Raw genomic sequence first — 19484 nt, forward strand, 5'->3', positions numbered from 1 at the left:
GGGGACCTTGCAGTGGAGTGGTCTAGCCCTCGTCTGAGGCTGGGCTCTGCTGTAATCAGTAAACTCGGGATGAGGCACTTCCTAGGCCCCAGGGCATGTGCCTGCCTGCAGGGCTCAGTGCTGTGGTAGAGGGAACAGTTTCTGACTGGCAGGATTATACTTTGTACTTTCTGTCACACACAGCTAACCACAAAGTGATGGGAAGTGACAGTGGTTGGCCTCTCAGCTTGGACACACTGTTTTGGGGGGCACAGGGCTCTGTAGGGTGTAGGGCCCCTGTTGTTAGGGCTGGGCAGTGGACTCAGCACTGTTCCTGTCCACATTCACTCCCAACAGCCATTACAAGTCCCCTTCTGCAGCAGAGCCCCCGGCTCCACCCTGCGAGAGCACCACTCCTACCTCAGGCTGGACGCACAGGTCTTTGTACACAGACTCCACGGTGTGGCAGACTTGTTTGAGCTCTGTTTCCAGATTGCTGATCTTTGTCATTTTCTGGGTGAACTCCTGGAGCCTCTCCTGAATGATCTTGCTGTGGTGGTTGTAAACCTGATACATCCTCTCCTCTAACTTCTCTGTCAGATCAGTGACCTTTCAAAAAATAAGTGTTCTTGGAAAATCAAATGAGAAGCATACTATACATCTGTTCTAAGTGGGTCTTTTAGAATTCTGTAATTTATTAAAGTGATATAAAGAATTCCAGTGATAGAAGTAAAATTGCCTATATATTAAATTCTTCATTTTTTAAACCAAAATGCAAAAGTATGGGGGTGGGGTTGTAGCTCAGTGGTCGAGCACCTGCCTAGCATACTTGAGGCCCTGGGTTCTGTCTCCAGCACTGCTAACAAAAGTATGTATGGTCAGCTCTTCGCACCTGCAGGTTCCGCATCTAGGGATTCATCCCATGGATCAAAAATATTTGAAAAATTGGGGCTGGGGTTGTAGCTTGGTGGTAGAGCACTTGCCTAACACACATGAGGCAGTGGGTTTGATTCTCAGCACCACATAAATAAATAAAAGTATTAAAATATATTTGAACAATTGCATGTGTACTGAATGTGCACAGACTTTTTCTTGTCATTATTCTCTACAATAGAGTATAACAACTACTTACATAGCATTTACATTGTATTCAGTATCACAAGTCATCTAGTCCATAGGAGGACTTATAGGTTTTATAAAAACACTACACCATTTGATATGAGATGAACATCCATAGATATTGTCCCTGGGGTTCCTGGAATAAATCCTACTGTGGATACCAAAGAATGACTATATTTAATTTGAAATAAAAAGGTCTAAGGCGTCCAAGACCACTGCAGTTCATGGGATCTGCCGACTTTAATTCTCAAGAGGCATTAGACACAGCCATCAGTGTCAGACCTGAGCTTGACATCAAGCTGTGTCAGATATAAGCCCTAGGAGTGTCCACGGGACCCCTCTCCTGTCACAGACCACTGACAGCTTCCGGAGGTATGATGAGCCAAGCTGTACCTCAACCTCCCACCCCTGCTGCTATTCACATTGTGCGAAGTAAGAAGGCTGGGCTTAGCTGATGGATCTGGCTCCCTCACTTGGGCAAATCATTTTTCCTTTTTCTTTCCCATTTTTTGTGGTATTGGGATTGAACCCAGGGCCTTATGTATGCTTGGTAAGAGCTCTACCAACTAAGCTTTTTATTTTCTTTTTAATTATTTATTTTAAATATTTTTTTAGTTGTCAATGGACTATTTATTTATTTATTTATTTATATGCCGTGCTGAGGATCAAATCCAGGGCCTTACACATGCCAGGCAAGCACTCCACCACTGAGCCACAACCCCAACCCTTCTTTTTAATTAAAATTATTTTTTTTTTAATTTGATGGTGCTGGGGATCATGCCTAGGCCTTATGTATGTTAGGTAGGTATTCCACCATTGAGCCCTCCAGCCTCAGTCATTTATTTCTGAACCTTAATTTTCTCAACTATCTGAAATGGGTCTGATCTCTTGATTGCTGTGATGGTGGAATGGGATACCCTGTGTGAATTGCTTTGCACAGGACCTGGAACGTAACAGATGCCCAGCCAGGGTGCCTTCCCTCCCCTTTTATGTGAGTAACACCCCTGCCTGATCCCACTGCAGGAAGTTTGTCACCTTGATCTTGAGGCTGTCCCTGAAGTTGGTCATGAGTGCATGGTCCTTTTGCCTGCTCTCATTGATGTTTTCAATCAGCTCCTGGGCTCTCTTCTTCAGGATATCAATGCTTGAGTCCAGAGAGGAGAAGTAGGGCACTGACTTCCCTTCCAGCCCGGACAGCTGGCGGTTGGCACTGGAGGTGGAGACACAAGGGCCTGAAACCTGACTTCATGAAGTACAGGAAGCACATCAGGACCAGACTCTCTCCCAAAAGGGGCTGATCTTGTCTGGGGGTGTGTTTCAGTGGTAGAGCATGTGCTTAGCATGCATGAAGCCCTGCATCCCCAGAACTGTAGGGGAAAAAACCAAACATACTGATCTGAACAAGCTCTGTGGTGGGAGAAAACCCAAGGCTATTGCCCCTGACAAATTCTTGGCAATTTTCCTAAGTTATTTCATTCATACCCTGAAGGATGGGGATGGCATCCAGTTTAATAACTGAGAAAACAGACCCAGATGTGCAAACTGAATGTGTCCAAAGTTCTAAAATAGGATCTGTTGTTTGCTGTTGTTTTATTACTGCAACTTGTCCCCCACACCCAACCCCTGGTACTGGGATTGAAACCAGAACTAGTGCTCTATCACTGGCTGTGTCCTCAGCTCCCTTTTTAAAAATTTAATTTTGAGCTGGGTGCGGTGGTGCATACCTGTAATCCCAGTGGCTCGGGAGGCTGAGGTGGGAGGACTGCAAGTTCAAGGCCAGCCTCAGCAATTTAGTAAGGTCCTAAGCAACTCAGTGAGACCGTCTCAAAATAAAAAATAAAAAGGGCTGGGGATATGGTTTAGTGATAAAGTACCTCTGGGTTAAAATCTCCAGATCTCCCACCAAAAAATTTCATTTTGAGACAATTTCTATATTGCCCATTCTCCTGCCTTGGCTTCCTGAGTAGCTGGGATTACAGGCATAAGCCACCAAGCCTGGCATACACCAATTTGCTTTTTGAAATGAGCATCAATAATATAGACTGAGCATCCCTAATTAGAAAATCTGCAAAATCAGATGTTTCTTGAGCATTGGAGTTTTGGATTTCAGAGCACTTTTTTATCTGGGATTTTCAGGTTAATGATGTTCTGTGCCAATATTCCAAATGTGAAAAGTTCTGAAATGTGGAACACTTCTGTTCCCAAGCATTTTAGTTAAGGTGTACACAACCTGTAGTATAAGTAGTACAGATGTTTCTTAAATGATTTTGGTGTCACTAACCTGCTGTGTCCTTTCCAAATGCATGGGAAATGCCCAGAGTGCAGACCACCTAGAATAGTGTACCCACACATCTCTGCTCCTATCATGTGAGCTAAGTGCCTGTCAAGAGTTATAATTAAGCTTGCCAGCCTCAGCAACTTAGCTAGACCTCTCAAAATAAAAAATAGAAACGTCTGGGGATGCAGCCCAGTGGTTAAGCACCTCTGGGTTCAATCCCCAGTAGCAAGGTCTAGGCATTATGGTGCATGCCTGTAATCCCAGCTGCTTGGAAGGCCAAGGCAGGAGGACTGCAAGTTTGAGGACTGCTTCAGCAACTCAGTGAGATCGTGGATCAAAACAAAATAAATAAAAGGGCTGGGGATGTAGTTAAGTGGTAGAATTCTCCTGGGTTCAATCTCCAGTATCACACAACACACAAAATGTTATATTTATGGTGGGGAGTGTCTGAGTGGTAGAGCACTTGCCTAGCATGTGGGAGACACTGGGACCCATTCCCAGAGCCATCAAAAAAAAAAAAGCAAGTGTGTATAAATTTTCTTCTTCCCTTTTTTTGGGTACTGGGGATTGAACCCCAGGGATGCTTTACTACTGAGCTACATCCCTAGCCCTCAGTTAAGCACTTCCTATCTGCCAGGAAACCTGACTTCATTTATTTATTTATTTATTTATTTATTTATTTATTTTTGGTGCTGGGGATGGAACCCAGGGCCTCTCCAGTGCTAGGCAAACACCCTACCTCTGAGTTCTGCCTCTAGCCGTCAATGCATTTTTTTTTTTGGCGGTGCTGGGGATTGAACCCAGGGCCTTGTGCTTGCGAGGTAAGTACTCTACCAACTGAGCTACATCCCCAGCCCGTCCATCAATGCATTTTTGACTGACAATATTTTCAATTTACAATGGTCTTATTGCAACATAACCCCATCATAAGTGGAAGAGCACCTATACTTAGAAAAATACATCTTCATTTAAAAAAAATTTTTTTTTTTTTAGTTGTTGATGAAACTTTATTTATTTTTATGTGGTGCTGAGGATTGAACCCAGTGCCTCACACATGCTAGGCAAGCACTCTATCACTGAGCCCCAGCCCCAGCCCACATCTTCATTTTTGAATGCTTTCTCCATGAACTTCTTGGCTTTCAGTCTCCTGCATGCCTAAATTCTGCATTTTAGCTCAGAATACGAACACCATTCATAATCCAGAGCCTGGGTGGTCATTTGCATGCAAATTCTAGGTCCAGGCTTTAACTGTGTCCTTGTCCTCTTGAGTCCCTTGCCAGATTGTTTCTTGCCTCTTTTTCTTTGCACTTTCTCCCTGACTTGACCTCTGAGACCTACCCAGACCCCAGTGTTTGGCCTGCTTAAAAGTTGTCTATGTGCCACATGTGGTAACACAGGCAGCTTGGGAGTCTGAGGCAAGGAGATTACAAATTTGAGGCCAGCCTAGCAAATTAGGCCCTACGCAACTTAGACCCTGACTCAAACAAAACAAATAAAATGGTTGAGGATGTGGCTCAGTGTTAAAGTGCCTCTGGGTTCAATCCCCAATACCCCCCCCCCCCAAAAAAAAATTCCATGACCCCATGCAAATCTGTATTTCTGCTTGTATTTGTCACTTCTCATGCCTTTAAATCCCAGAGGACTATGCTGTTTCCCTCCATGCCCCCAGCATCCAGTTCTCCACTGTCTGTTGGAAGGAATGAAGGACGCCTGCCCAAGCAATCTATTCCTCCCTCCCAGTCTTCCTCCTCCAAGGCAAAACTAAAGTGCCCAATGCATTTACCAAGACATGAGTGTGCCTCCAACAAGGCAGAGAGTCTATAGCAAAGTTAGATATAGAAAAACAGACACAGGGAGATCCAAAATGGTGGACTAGAGGGAGGCTGGGTTCCTTGTCGCTCCGTAACTCGTAACTCGGGTTTCAAGCAGAGGATATCTGTTTCTTGGTGAGGCAGTTTTTGCTGCTTATTGATTACCCCATTTGTCTACTGCAATCACCTGCAGTCTGCCAGCATATCCACTACTTTTTGAGTGCAGATTGCTCACTGTCTGGCGCCTACCATCTACCACTTACCTGCCTCTTGCTGGTCCATCGCCTGCCTTTCACCTACTCATCACCCACCACTGGAGGTTCACCTGCCAATCGACCAACAGCAGCCAGCAGACTGACCACAGACTGCCAGTGAAGTGCCAGCTGCCTCCTGTTGCCTGGAAGTTCACTGTCACAGTACCTGCAGGTTTGGTTACACGTGGCTGCCGCCATTTTGAGACAACAGCCAGGACCTGTAGGACCCCTGGCTGGACAGACTGAGGCCTGTCTCCAGGACCCCTCAACCTGACCCACCACTCCCTGCCTTCAGGGCCCTCAGACCGACTGACTGCCAGTACCCCCAGACCGACTGCACCCCACCTCCAGGATCCCGCAACCAGATCAACCACACCCCACCTCCAGGACCCTTGCCCGACCAATCGCACCCCACCTCCAGGAGCTCCAGCTGACCATGCCCACACCAGAGCTGCAGCTCCCCATTTGCCAACATATTTGGAAGCCAGAGCGGCCATCTTGGATTATCCTGGAAGCCGTATCTCCCATCTTTAGGTGGGGCAAATCCCATCCTGAGACGCCTGCTAGAGACTGGAAGCTCATTGTCAGGTACCTCTCATGCATCAGGCTACTGAAGACTGGGAGGTTTGAATACTATATGATTGTTATAGTGTAGATTTTTTTTCCTCCTTATTGAAAAAATTTAAGTTATTTCTTTACTTTTCTTGCTCTCTTTTTCCTTTTGTATACCTGTTCCCTCAGAACCACTTTCTACACTTTCACATGCTAACAACAAACTTCTTTTGATTTTACTCTCACTCTTTCTATGATCTAGAACTTCTATATATTCTTTTCTTATCCCATTAACAGCTACATCCTACACCCCTCCCCATCCTCTTTGTCCTCCATTAGAAACTGCAGACCTTATTGCAAACTTATTTGTTATACTGAAGATAATAATTGAACTCATTCTGTTTATTATGACAGTATTGTTAACGTCCTCATAGGGGCTATTTGGTTCAGGGTTGCATATTGTCTGAACTAGGCGCTGCTAATATTGATCTCCCCCTTAAAGAAAAGGTACTAGAAACCTATAGGGTCACTATAAGCCTATAGGGGGGAAACTGCAATATCCCAGATCTGCAGCGCTAGAGGAGAAGATACATGAACAACACACACACACACACAAAAAAAAAAAAAAAAAAAAAACAAGGGAAGAAAATTATCCAAACAAACCTAGATCCTAGATTCTATATTAATAGAATCCAGAGACAGTATGGTAGAAGAAATGTCAGAAAAGGAGTTCAGGGGCTAGAGTTGTGGCTCAGTGGTAGAGCACTTGCCTGGCATGTATGAGGCACTGGGTTCGATACTCAGCACCACATATAAATAAATAAAAATTTAAAAGGTCCATTGACAACTAAAAAAAATTAAAAAAAAAAGGAGTTCAGATTACACATGATTAAAAATGATTCATGAAGCAAAGGATGAGATAAAAGAGAAAATGCAGGTAATGAATGATCACACCAATAAGCAGTTGAAAGAGCAACTGCAGGAAGCAAAAGATCATTTCAACAAAGAGATAGATATTCTAAAAACAGAAAACAAAAAAACAAAAAAACAGAAATCCTTTAAATGAAGGAAACAATAAACCAAATAAAAAACTCAATGGAAAGCATAGCCAACAGACTAGATCACTTGGAAGACAGAACCTCAGACAATGAAGACAAAATATTTAATCTTGAAAATAAAGTTGTCCAGAGAAGATGATAAGAAATCATGAACAGAACCTCCAAGAACTTTGGGACATCATGAAAAGACCAAATTTAAGAATTATCGGGATTGAGGAAGGCGCAGAGATACAAACCAAAGGAATGAACAACCTATTCAATGAAATAATATCAAAAAATTTCCCAAACCTGAAGAATGAAATGGAAAATCAAATACAAGAGGCTTACAGAACACCAAATGCACAAAATCACAACAGATCCACACCAAGGCACATTACAATGAAAATGCCTAACATACAAAATAAAGAAGGCTGCGAGATAAAAGCATCAGATTACATATAGAAGGAAACAAATACAAGTATCAGCAGATTTCTCAGCCCAGACTCTAAAAGCTAGAAGGGCCTGGAACAACACATTTCAAGCTCCAAAAGAACATGGTTGCCAACCAAAAATCCTATATCCATATAAACTAACCTTCAGATTTGAAGATGAAATAAAATCCTTCCATGATAAAAGTTAAAAGAATTTACAAATAGAAAGCCTGCACTACAGAATATTCTCAACCAAATATTCCATGAGGAGGAAATAAAGAAAAACGGATACAGTAAAGCACGACTTCCCAGGCATTTTTTAAAAAGACATTTTGTGGGGCTGGGGATATAGATCAGTTGGTAGAGTGCTTGCCTCACAAGCACAAGGCCCTGGGTTCAATCCTCAGCACCGCAAAAAAAAAAAAAAAAAAAAAAAAAAAAAAAAAGACATTTTGGAGTGGGACAAAAAGGTTTACTGAGGAGTTTCTGACATTCAAGCCCACAATTTTCTTTCCCAGGGGTAAGCAAGAGCAGATTCATTCAGAGCTGGGACACATAGGCATTTCAAAATTGTGATGTTTGTGTTATCTGGATTCATGTGGAGATTACAGAGTGGATGGTTTTTAAGAGAACAGCTGCCAGGTGAGGTGGCACATGCCTGTAATCCCAGTGGCTCAGGAGGCTGAGAGAAGAGGATCATGAGTTCAAAGTCAGCCTCAGCAACTCAGCGAGGTCCTAAGTAACTCAGCGAGACCCTGTATTTATCTCAAAATAAATACAAAAAAGGGCTGGAAATATACCTCAGTGGTTAAGTGCCCCTGAATTCAATTCCCAGTACCAAAAAAAAAAAACAAAAAACAAAAAACAAAAAACAGCCATGCTTTGCATGATGAGAATAGAGTGGAGGAGGACTTAACAAAACCTGTTCTTGGGCTTCCCCAAGACCTCCAGTACTGCTACCCCCTGGGCAACTCCCTGAACCTCTTGGCAGCAGCTGAAACATTTCCCCACCATTCCCACTGTGTGGGCACCCCAGACCCTGCCTGGGCCTCGCTCTCTTCCCTTTGTGCCCTCTTCTTGGACACCCTCGTTCCAACCCTTGCTGGGTAATAAGGGCTGCACAGCTCCTCCCTGCAACCCGTCCAGCTCATCTCCCACCCGCCCCCCCTTCATAACACACAGCCTGCCATTCTTCAAAGACAATCTTGTAGCCTGGTGTGCCTGGGAAGTCCCTTTACCCACCAAAGCCCCACTCCTCTATAAAGCTTTCCTGGGCATGCCTAGGTCTATAGTGCCTACGGTGTCACTGTCTACATTCCAGCTTCTCCTGGACTCCTGGAGGCTGGGCCAAGACTACTTTTGATCTTCAGGATCTACCTCTCACAGGAGGAGCAATAAATGGGTTGAATAAAAGAATGAGTTTTCAAGGGCTTTCATTACCAGTCACACTTTGGTGACCCCCAGCTTATCCCCAGCTGATGCCTCTCTGACCTGCCATGTTCACCTTTCCATAGGCCTCTCCTCATGGCTGTCCGCAGGCATCTCAAACTCCACCTTTGCCTGGAGTATGGCTTCTCTCTTCCTCCACATCCTTGAAATGCTCTCGTTCCTACTACCCAAATCTCTCTCCAATCTATCATCCTTTGGAATTCCATGCCTATCATTTCTCACCTGGGCCCTCCTGACCTTCAAAACTGCAATTTGATTGCCTAATCCTGCCTGACAGACCAAGATGGACTCCTAGCAGCTATGGATCAAGTCTAAATTGATTCACAGAGCAGATGAGGCTTTCCAGCATCTGGGCCTCCCGAAAGAGGTAGGCGTCTTTCCAGCCTTACCATTTTCTGTTGCCCATTACATCTCTGGCAATCTGGGACCTTCCACAATTTCTCCAAATCCATCATCCTTTTCCCAGGATGACTTTCCCTTTCTGGCTCCTTCACATAGAAGTGACATTTGGTTTTTTGTTATTGTTTATTTTTTTGTTTTTGGCACTGGGGATTGAACCCAGTGGCTCTTAACCACTGAGCCACATCCCCATCCCTTTTTTGTATTTTATTTAGAGACAGGGTCTCACTGGGTTGTATAGGGCCTCACTAAGTTGCAGAGGCTGGCTTTGAACTTGAGATCCTCCTGCCTCAGCCTCCTGAGCCTCTGGGATCACAGGCATGTGCCACCGTGCAGTTTAGAAGTGACATTTGGAACTTCCCTTCATGTACCCCACTGCTCTTGGTCATAACACTGCCATAGTGCAGGCACATTGGTCCTCTTTAGTGCACATACATGCTGGAGGGCAGGGACTTCATTCTGCTCGTCTCTGCTTTCTGGTACCCCAAAGGCTTCATAAATGTCTGCTGAGTATCTTAACTAATGAGCCACTAACAGAGGTAGCTCTGATGTTCCCGTTGGTATGCCTCCTTTCACCCTGAGTTTGCCCTGTCTTGACCTCTCCTGGACTGCTCAAGAGTTTAAAAGGACAAGTTAAAAATCAATGATATTGCCAGGTGTTTCTTTTTATGTAATTGTTCACAGCCTGCTTGAGCTGCTAACAGTTCCGAGCTGCTCCTTTCTAAGGCTCAAGGGATGAAACTGGAACCCATTTTCATGGCAGCTCTGCAAATGGTGAAAAATCACTTGAATTCAACTAATTCAAATTTTGTGGTGGGACAAAGGACTGCATCAGATGTCTGCCGAGAGCTTCTTTATTTTTCCAACCTCCCCTTTGGGGATTTAGTCCTTACTATTTCATTTTTCTTAATACTCAGCAGCTGCATATTAATCAGGATGCTAATGAATCATAGGCTTCCCTGGGCCTGCATTCACCAATTAGCTTTAATAAACAAAATGCGCGGTGTCCTCTCCACTGGCTTCCCCGTTCCTGGGCCTGCTTCTGTTGCCCAACCCTGGACTGAGGCCAGGGAATGGAAGTGAGCCCAACACAGCACGCCTGGTGTGTATGGCCTGCTCAGGGGTCGGCTGTGGGGTAGGGGCTGTAAACACATCGCTGTGCTCATCTATTATGTCTGTCCTTCTAAGGAGTCCCTAATTCAGCTTCGAGGATTAGGACATAGTTCCCAGGCAGGGCCCAGGCTGGCAGGGGGCCCAGGAAATGGGTCTAAGTGAAGAGACCATCTGTTCGCTCCAGGTAAAGCTGTGATTGGCAGGCATGTGAGCCAGAGCCGCCTGCTGGTGGGGCCCTCCCTCCGTGGCCTCTAACAGATATACAAGTAAACAATCCGCCAGCCACTTATGACCACCGCAGGCGGCAGTCCCAGGAGGAGAGGCTAGCTAATCAAACATTCAAGGAGGAACACAACAGAATCTCTGGCACTTGGGCAAAGCGATGTTTTGTTGAAGTACTTGCCAGGAAGGGGGAAGGTTTGAATCAAAGCTGATGAGCTAGTTCCTCACCCTCTTCTTTTCTCTCCCAAAATGTGTTAACATTTTAATCATGTTGCTGAGTATCTGCTGCTGGATCTATTAACTGGCCCCTGCATTGATTTTAATCCATCTGGTTTCTGGCCCGAAGCTCTTGTGTGCTCCTTGAGGTCTCTAAATGATTTGCAATTGTCTACATCTCTTCACCACACAGATTTTGGTCTTAACATGCTATTTGTGGTAAGATTATCAAACAGATGACTTTGATCATTTCTTTCCTTTCTCTGGTCTGACAGCACACACCTAGAAAGCATTCCACCTTGGGGCCTGCTTTCCAACCAAGGAATGGGGAAAGCAAGGGGAAGCTGGGTTTATGTTTGGAGTCCTCAGGGCCCTGTTCTGAGCCTCTCCTCACCCTTTCCCCAGTGAGCTCATTCATTGTACAGCTGCCACTGTAACAATGACTCCCACAGAGTCATGTCCAGCCCCTTGCCCCACCCTGAGTTCTGGGTCAGAAAATCCAACCGTCATTTCTCACCTGGGCTGGATACTTTACTTGGATGTTCTTGGCCACCTCAAACACAAACAACAATGAACAAAGGGAAAAACAGAACTCGTGTTCTTGCCTTTGTCAGAGAAGCCAGTACCTGCGGGAAGCCATGACAAGCCAGAAAGCAGGCAGAAGCGATGTGCTGGTAATCACTAAGCAACTGGCTGGTGGGTGGGGCAGGGGAGAAATCCTGATTTGTAGTGTCTGTTGTTGTTTCCAGTACTGAGGATCCAACCCAGCTACCACTCTCTCTAAGCCACATCCCCAGCCCTTTATATTCTGAGACAGGGTCTCACTAAATTGCCCAGCCTGGCCTTGAACTTGCCATCCTCCTGACTCAGCCTGCGGAGTTGCTGGGATTACAGGTGTGCACCACCACGCCCAGCTGATCTGTAGTGTTTGTCAACTGCCACAGTGCAAAAACTGCGACTATAACCAATTTCAAGCTCCCAACGTGAAGTCACTACGTGCCAACTTGGGAAGAGTGTATAGTGTCTTGCGAGCCAGTTGGGGTCAGCAGCAGCACACCATGGCTGGAGGATCCTCCCTCAACCCTTCCTTCGCCTTCTCTGTCAGGTTAGATGCTACCCCTGGCAGAACCTCCAACCTGATCTCCTTTACATGCCCTTACCCCAGCTCCCAACCACTGTCCAAGGTGCAGCCTTTTTATTACAGGAACCCAAGTATGTCACTTCTGTGACCCAGCAGGTCTCCTCTTAGGTACACTCATCCCTTAGTGTCTGGTGTCTTAGTTCCAAGACCTCAATACCAAAATCAGGGGATGCTCAAGTTCCTTCTATAAATGGGATAGCACTTGCATAGAACCTACAAAATCCTCCTGTAGGCTTGAAATAATCTCTAGAATACTTGAAATACGTAATGCAAACAATTGTTATGCTCTACTATTTAGAGAAAAATGATAAGGAAAAAATGTCTGTACATGTTCAGCACAGATGAACTTTCTCCCCTAATATTCTCCCTTCTTGGTGATTAAATCTGAGGATACAGAGCTGCCAATATGGAACAGAAGGCTGACTGTATATGTACACCCAAAAGAAAGAAAACATCCATCTTCCAAAAAAATTTTTGTTTAAAAAAAAAACAAAAAAAAAACCAAGGGACTGGGGCTGTGGCTCAGTGGTAGAGCGCTTGCCTAGCATGTGTGAAGCACTGGGTTTGATCCCCAGCACCACATTAAAAAAAAAAAAAAAAAAAAAAAACTAAAACAAAATAAAGGTAAAATAATAATAATAATGATAATGATAATAATATTAAGAAGAAGAAGAAGGACTGGGGATGTACTCAGTGGTAGAAAACCCTTAGGTTTAATCCCTCATACTGGGGGGGAAAAAAAAAAGGAAAAATAAGGAAGCTCTTTAGGTTTTTTGTTGTTTTCCTGTGGTACTGGGAATTAAACCCAGGGCCTTGGTATCTCCCAGGTAAGCACTCTACCGCTGAGCCAATCCCCAGCCCAAGAATGACATTCAGACAGGTGCTACAATGTGGACAGACCTTGAAAATGTAGTAAGCCAGAGAAGACAGACACAAGGCTGGGGATGTAGCGAGGGCTGTAGCTCAGTGGTAGAGCACTTGATTAACATGCGCTGAGGCCCTGGATTCAAAGCCCAGTACCACTGCCCCCAAAGCCAGTCATAAAGGACCACATAGTGTATGATTCCATTTATATGAAATGTCCAGAATAGGCAACTCTACAGACACAGAAGGCAGATTAGTGGTTACAGGGGCTGGGGTAGATGCAAGGACTGAGGGTTGAAGCTAAAGAATAGGAGTTTCTTTTTGGAATAATAAAAATGTTTTAAAGTTGACTATTATGACTGTATAGCTTTATGAATATACTAACAACAATTAAATTGTATACTTCAAGTAGGTAAATCGTATGGCATGTGACTTACATCTCAATAGTGCTGTTATAGGTTGAGCATCCCTAATCCAAAAACCCAACTGCAAATGCTCCAAAATCTAAAACCAAAGGACTACCTACATGACACTCAAAAAGTTTCAAGAGGGGCTACACAAGGCCCTGAATTACATTCCTAATGCTGCAAATAAACAAATTCATATATATATATATATATATATATATATATATATATATATATTTCTTTCTTTCTTTCTTTATGGATTCTGGAGCATTTTGGAGTTCCAAATTAGGGATGCTCAATCAGAAGATTCTCTGCTAATGTTCCAAAACTGGAAAAACTTCAAAAAATGTGAAACACTTCTAGTCCCAAGCATTTAGGACAAGGGACAATCAATCCGTACCCTGTTCAAAAAACTGTCAGGGGGCTGTGGTTGCAGCTCAGTGGTAGAGCACTTGCCTAGCATGTGTGAGGCACTGGGTTTGATCCTCAGCACCACATGAAAATAAATAAATAAAATAAAGTTATTGTGTCCATCTACTAAAAAACCTTTTAAAACCTGTGAGGATAAAATCCATAGCATATAAATGCCATGATCTAGTCCCTTCAAACGCTCCAGCTTTCCCCTTGCACTTGCTCTGACCTGAGCCAGCCACACTGGCCTCCCTTCAGTTCCCTGAACACCATGTGCAGGGGCTTTGCTGAGCTGTCTCTCAGTTAGTTCCCAAATTAGTTGAAAACTTACATCCTTACCAAATCTTGCACATGAATTTCTTTTCTTTTTTTTTTTCCCCCAGTACTGTCGATTGATCATCCCAGGGGTGCTCTATCACTGAGATAGATTCCCAGCCATTTTTATTTTTTATTTTGAAGCACATACTCTCTAAACTACCCAGGTTGGCCTCAAATTTACTCTCCTTCTGCCTCAACCTCCAAGTAGCTGGGATTATAGGCATGTGCCACTGAACTCAGCTTCATGAATGTTTTTAGCAGCTTTATTCATGATTGATAAAATATGGAAGTAACCAAGGTATATCCTTCAGTAGGTGAATGGATAAACCAGGGTACATCCATGAAAGAGAATATTATTCAGTGCTACAAGTAAACAAGCTATCAAGCCTCAAAAAGACATGGAAGAACCCAAAATGCATACTGCTAAGAGAAAGAAAGTTCCAAGAGGGCAGGAGTTCTGATTTTTTTCACTGTTGTATTCCAAGCATCGAGAACTGTCTGGCCAAGTCAGACTCCCAATAAATACTTGATGAATAAATAAATGAACAAGAAAAAATATTTTTTGTCATTCCTGACATCTCTCTTCCTCTCACCCCAGCATCTCATCCATTAGCAATTTCTGTCAGTTCTATCTTCTTCAATATATCCATAATCTGACCAGTTACCACTGCCACAGATCCACTATGAGCCAAGTCACAGTCCTCCTGCACCTAGATCATTCCAATTCCCTCCTCACTGGTTTCCCTGCCCTCCACAATCTATTCTCTTCACAGCAGCCAGAGGGAGCCTTTTAATACTTTAGTCCAGAGGAGGACAAACTGCTATAAAGGACTAGACAGTAAATCTTTTCAACTTTGCAGGCCATGTGGTCTCGATTGGAAAAACTCAACTCTGCAGGAAGCAGTCACAGACAACAGGTGAAGGAACAAGCATGGCTGTATTCCAATAAAACTTTACTATCAGTCTGGGGCTGTAGCTCACAGCAGAGCACTTCCTAGCATGTGTGAGGCACTGGGTTCCATCCTTAGCACCCCATAAAAATAAATCTATTTTTAAAAAACTTTACTATCTATAGTGTACTGACTCCTACTGTAGTCACATGGTGTCATTCCTCTATTCTAAACCACCTCACAGGCAATTAACATCCAAAGTCTGACTGCATCTCTGACCACCTCCCTCTTGATTCATGCTACTCCAACACAGTTCTCCCTCTGTGCCTTTCCAGTGACTGTTCTCTACCTGGAGCAGGTTCACTTGTCTCCTCCTCCATGAAGCCCTTCTTGACCCTCTGATCTAAACTGGCCACAATCACTGGCTCCCCATTTTCCCCTCATACCATGTAGCATCATGGATGTAGCACTTGCCTAGCATGAGTGATGATGCCCTGGCTTTGATCTCCAGTACCATTAAAAAAAATTCAAAATAGCATGAACATCAAAAAAAGTAATAAGCGGGGGCTGGGAAGTTGGTAGAGTGCATGCCTTGCAAGCACAAGGCCCTGGGTTCCAATCCCCAGCACAGCAAAAGAAAACAAAAAAGGTGGGGGGCTGGGGTTGTGGCTCAGTGTAGAGCACCTGCTTGGCACATGTGAGGCACTGGGTTTGATCCTCAGCACCACATAAAAATAAATAAAGGTACTGTGTCCATCTACAACTAAAAAATAAATAAAAAATAATAATATGTAAAATTCATCCCTGCTGAACATGTAAATGTTTTTTCCCTTGCCACTATTCCCTAAACAATACAGTATGACAACTATTTACATAGCATTTAAATTCTACAGGCAAGTCTCATTTCATTGTGCTACCCTCTACTGGGCCTCAAAGAAATCATGTTTGTTTTAACTTACTGAAGGTTTGTGGCAACCATGTGTGCAGCAAGTCAGTCAGTGCCATTGTCCAACAGCAAACATGGTCTTTAGTGGTTTTAGCAATAAAGTATTTTTAGTCAAAGTGTGCAAGTTGTCTTTTTCTGACACGATGCCATTGCACACTTCAACAGACTACAGTGTTGTATGAGCATAACAGATATGCATTGCAAATCAAAAAATCAGTGTGACTATTGCAATATTCATTTTATTGCAGTGGTCTAGAACCAAGTTATCTAAGAGTTATCTAAGAGATGACTTAAAGTCAATGGAGGACGGAGTAGGTTCTGTGCAAATAAACCATTTTACAGAAGGGACTCGAGCATATGCAGATTTGGGTATCTGAGGGGGGATCCTGGGACGAATCCCCTGTGGATGCCCAGGAGAGGAATGAATACGGGGAACTTTACTGTCTCCTGCTCCCCAGCACCAGAACTGCGCCTGGCACATGGTGGATGCTGCATTCACCTGTGGAACAAGAGCACCAGGACAAACACCGGAAGAACCTCGTGGAAGGGCCACGAGGGACCCAGAAGGACCCAGGGGCCGGTGCAGACCCGCTGGGCTGGGTTCTGCTCACCTAGCTGACCCTCCACCAGCTTCCTCTTGGCAGTTCTCCTCGTCTTGCTGATGCTCCTTTCTCTCCCCCATCGCCTGTGGCTCCTGGTCCTTGAACTCTACATGGGGCATGTCCACCTGCGAGCACAGTCAGCGCCTGAGAGGCCGCAGGAGTATGGGCTTCGCATCCCACCCCGTCAACCCCGGGCACATCCGTGTGTGCACGGTAGGGACCCGCAGAGGTGACGGGGGAGCTGGGTGGGTACCACCAGGACAGAGGAGCCGGGGGACGTCGGGGGCTCGGGAACCTGGGCGGGGAGACCTGGAGGGGCCGGGGCGAGGGCACGGGCTCTGGGAGGGGCGCCGTGGGGCCTGGGCTCCCAAATGCCTTGCGTGTCGGCTCAAGTCCTTCCAGGAAGGAGAAAAGGTAGGAAAAAAAGAAGAGAAGAAACGGGGGCCGAGCATGGGCGCCTGAGCCTCTTTCTACCCTGCTGCCGCTGCGCGCCATGCGCCTAAGTCTATTCTGGCCAAGGCTGTCAGCACGTCCGTCACTGTCCCTTCGTCAGTCAGTCAGGGCCTGGCCGGTCAGTCAGGAAATCGGGGCCCGGCCGGACCAGAGGCGACCCCGATAGTAGGAAAGGCGTGGCCGGGTTCGGGTCTGCTGGGGAACCCCTGGATCGCGGCCGTTCCTGGCCCGTCCGCCCTCTGCCCGCGCGAAGGAAACAGCTCTGCGTACTCCTGGTCGCTCCATCCTTTTCCCGCCTTTAGGTTCCCGCTCTCTGCGCACGCGCCGGCCACGCCCCCGGCACGCCCCACCGCACGTGCTGAAGCGCACACTCCAGGCCCCGCCCCCACTGAGAACTTGCGCACGCAGCTGGGTTGGCTGGCCGTTAAGCGGCGGTTGAGCTGTCCACAGGTTGCGCGCGCAGCTGGAGCCGCTGGGGGTGGGGGGTGGGCAAAGTAGGTTTTGTTTTTTTGCGCCTCCGTCTGCGCATGGGCGAGGCCCCAGGGCACCACATGGACTCCGGTTTGCGGGTGGTGTTCTTTCTGTAAGGTTCAGTTCATCCATTCTGCCTGGAGAAACGTTTCCTTTAGAAGATTCCGGCCCTTGACGTCCCTTGATGGCTCCCTGTTACCCTCAGTGTAAAAGTTCATGCAGCCGGGCGTGGCGGTGCACACCTGTAATCTCTGCTACTCGGAGGCCCAGGCAAGAGGGTGGTAAGTTCGAGGCCAGCCTGGGCAACTCAGCGAGACCCTCTCAAAATTAAAAGGGCTGGGAATGCAGCTCAGTAGTAGAGAGCCCCCTGGAGTTCAGATCCCAGTACTGAGGGGGAAAAAAAAGTTTATACATTTACTACTGTAAATTAGTTTTAACTAGAAGCTCCTCGAAAGCACAGTGGGGTTTGGCCCTTACAGATTTGCCCCCACAGGGTGGTGTCCCGTAATATAATAATAACAACAGTAACAGCAGTAATCAACGATTGGTACAAGGAGCCAGATAGGGAGAAAATATTTTCAAATGTATATGAGAGAACTTGTATACTGCATTTACAAAGAACTTTTGCAACTCAGTTAGATGAACTATCTGGTTTTAAAAATGGAAATGGGCTTGTGGTATATGCCTGTGTCCCAGCTGCTGGGTGAGGCTAAGGCTAAGAAATTGGGGGCCAGTGGGACAACATAGGGGAAGCCAGGTGCAGTGGTGCATGCCTGTAATCCCAGCCCAGGGAGGCAGGAGGATCAAGTTCAAAGCCAGCCTCAGCAAAACCGAGGCCCTAAGCAACTCAGTGAGACTCTGTCTATAAATAAAACACAAAATAGGGCTGTGGATGTGGCTCAGTGATTGAGTTCCCCTGAGTTCAATCCCCTGTACTCCCCCCAAAAAAGGAGGTGGTGTAGCTGAATGGTGCACTTGCCTCACACATGCAGGCCCTGGATTCATCCCCAGCACCACACCCATGCACACATATAAATGAGCAAAAGATTTGGACAGGTGTATGCAAAGGTTGTGAGATGAAAGCAGCTCAATGTAAGGAACAGCCATGAAGTTCTCAGCAGGAGAGCAGAGATCTGTGGGAAGTTGTGGGGGGGCGGTGGCGGTAAAGAGCACGGTACTGCATATTTGTAATCCCAGTGACTCAGGAGGCTGAGGTAGGGGGATCGAAAGTTTGAGGCCAAACTCAGCAATTTACTAAGACTGTCAAATAAAAATAAAAAGGAGGGGGAGCTTCCCACCAGCAACATGCTGTAATGTCCACGTCAGGGAGGGCTATAGCATGAATCTGATGACATTGTTCTACTGTTCTGCACCAGGCTCTGTCCCTAGCCACACCATGACTAAGACACATTTTGATACCCACATTCTGGAGCAGAGTTTGAATCTGGACTCTTACCAGCCAGGTGATCATAACACTGCCACTCAGTCTTGGAATCCCTCCTCATCTATTACCAGCGTGACAAAAAGCTAAAACATGAGGCTGTTGTAAAAGCTTCAGGGATCAAACATCTGGCCTATGGTAAAGATTGTGCTGGTCAGCAGAAAGACCTAGTGGACCCAGGACTGGAAATTCCAGCCCACCCACTGACTTCCTTGAAGGAACAGAATGGGAGAAGACTGTAGATTGAGCTTTATAAAAACTCTTGAACTAAGGATTAAACCAAGGCTAAAGCAGGATGATTTCAAGTTCAAGGCCAGCCTCCACAATTTTGAGACCCTGTCTCAAAATAAAAAGGGCTAGGAATAGCTCAGTGGAAGAGTGGTGGCCAAGTATTGTGGAGCCCCGAGTTCAATCCCCAGTACTGAAAACAAAAAGCTCTTGAACAGTAATGTTCAGAGAACTTCCAGTGTGGTATCTGGAGGGAGGAGTGCCCTAAGACTTGGAAGCTACACGACTGCCCGGGCCCCATTATCTTGCCCTGTGCATCTCTTCCATTTGTCTGTTCCTGAGTTGTAATGGTGCCTTCATAATAAACCAGTTAATGTAAGCTAAGCATGCTTCTGAGTTCTCTGAGCATTCTATCCAACTATGAACTTGAGGAGGTCATGGAACCCAATTTA

General features: G+C 45.6%; 1 protein-coding gene across 1 annotated transcript; it reads right to left on the reverse strand.

Annotated features, from left to right (window-relative positions):
* Positions 1–55: 55 nt before the first annotated feature.
* SYCE2 (synaptonemal complex central element protein 2) lies at positions 56–17198 on the reverse strand. The gene is made up of 4 exons (XM_079115980.1): positions 17163–17198; positions 16449–16564; positions 2134–2308; positions 56–588 (listed from the first exon to the last, which is right to left on the reverse strand). Exons 1-4 carry the CDS (start codon positions 17175–17177, stop codon positions 340–342), a joined length of 555 nt encoding a protein of 184 aa, XP_078972106.1. The 5' UTR covers positions 17178–17198; the 3' UTR covers positions 56–339.
* Between the last annotated feature and the right edge of the window lie 2286 nt (positions 17199–19484).

This window comes from Sciurus vulgaris, assembly GCF_902686455.1.
Source record: "Sciurus vulgaris genome assembly, chromosome: 16".
In the NCBI taxonomy this organism is placed as follows: domain Eukaryota; kingdom Metazoa; phylum Chordata; class Mammalia; order Rodentia; family Sciuridae; genus Sciurus; species Sciurus vulgaris.

What these genes read in the sequence shown, in the direction of transcription:
- SYCE2 (XM_079115980.1), bottom strand. An exon ending in GCTGGTGGAGGGTCAGCTAG is followed by an intron (nt 2,309 to 16,448) that starts GTGAGCAGAACC and finishes CTCCACCTCCAG; the next exon opens with TGCCAACCGCCAGCTGTCCG. An exon ending in GGGACAGCCTCAAGATCAAG is followed by an intron (nt 589 to 2,133) that starts GTGACAAACTTC and finishes ATTTTTTGAAAG; the next exon opens with GTCACTGATCTGACAGAGAA.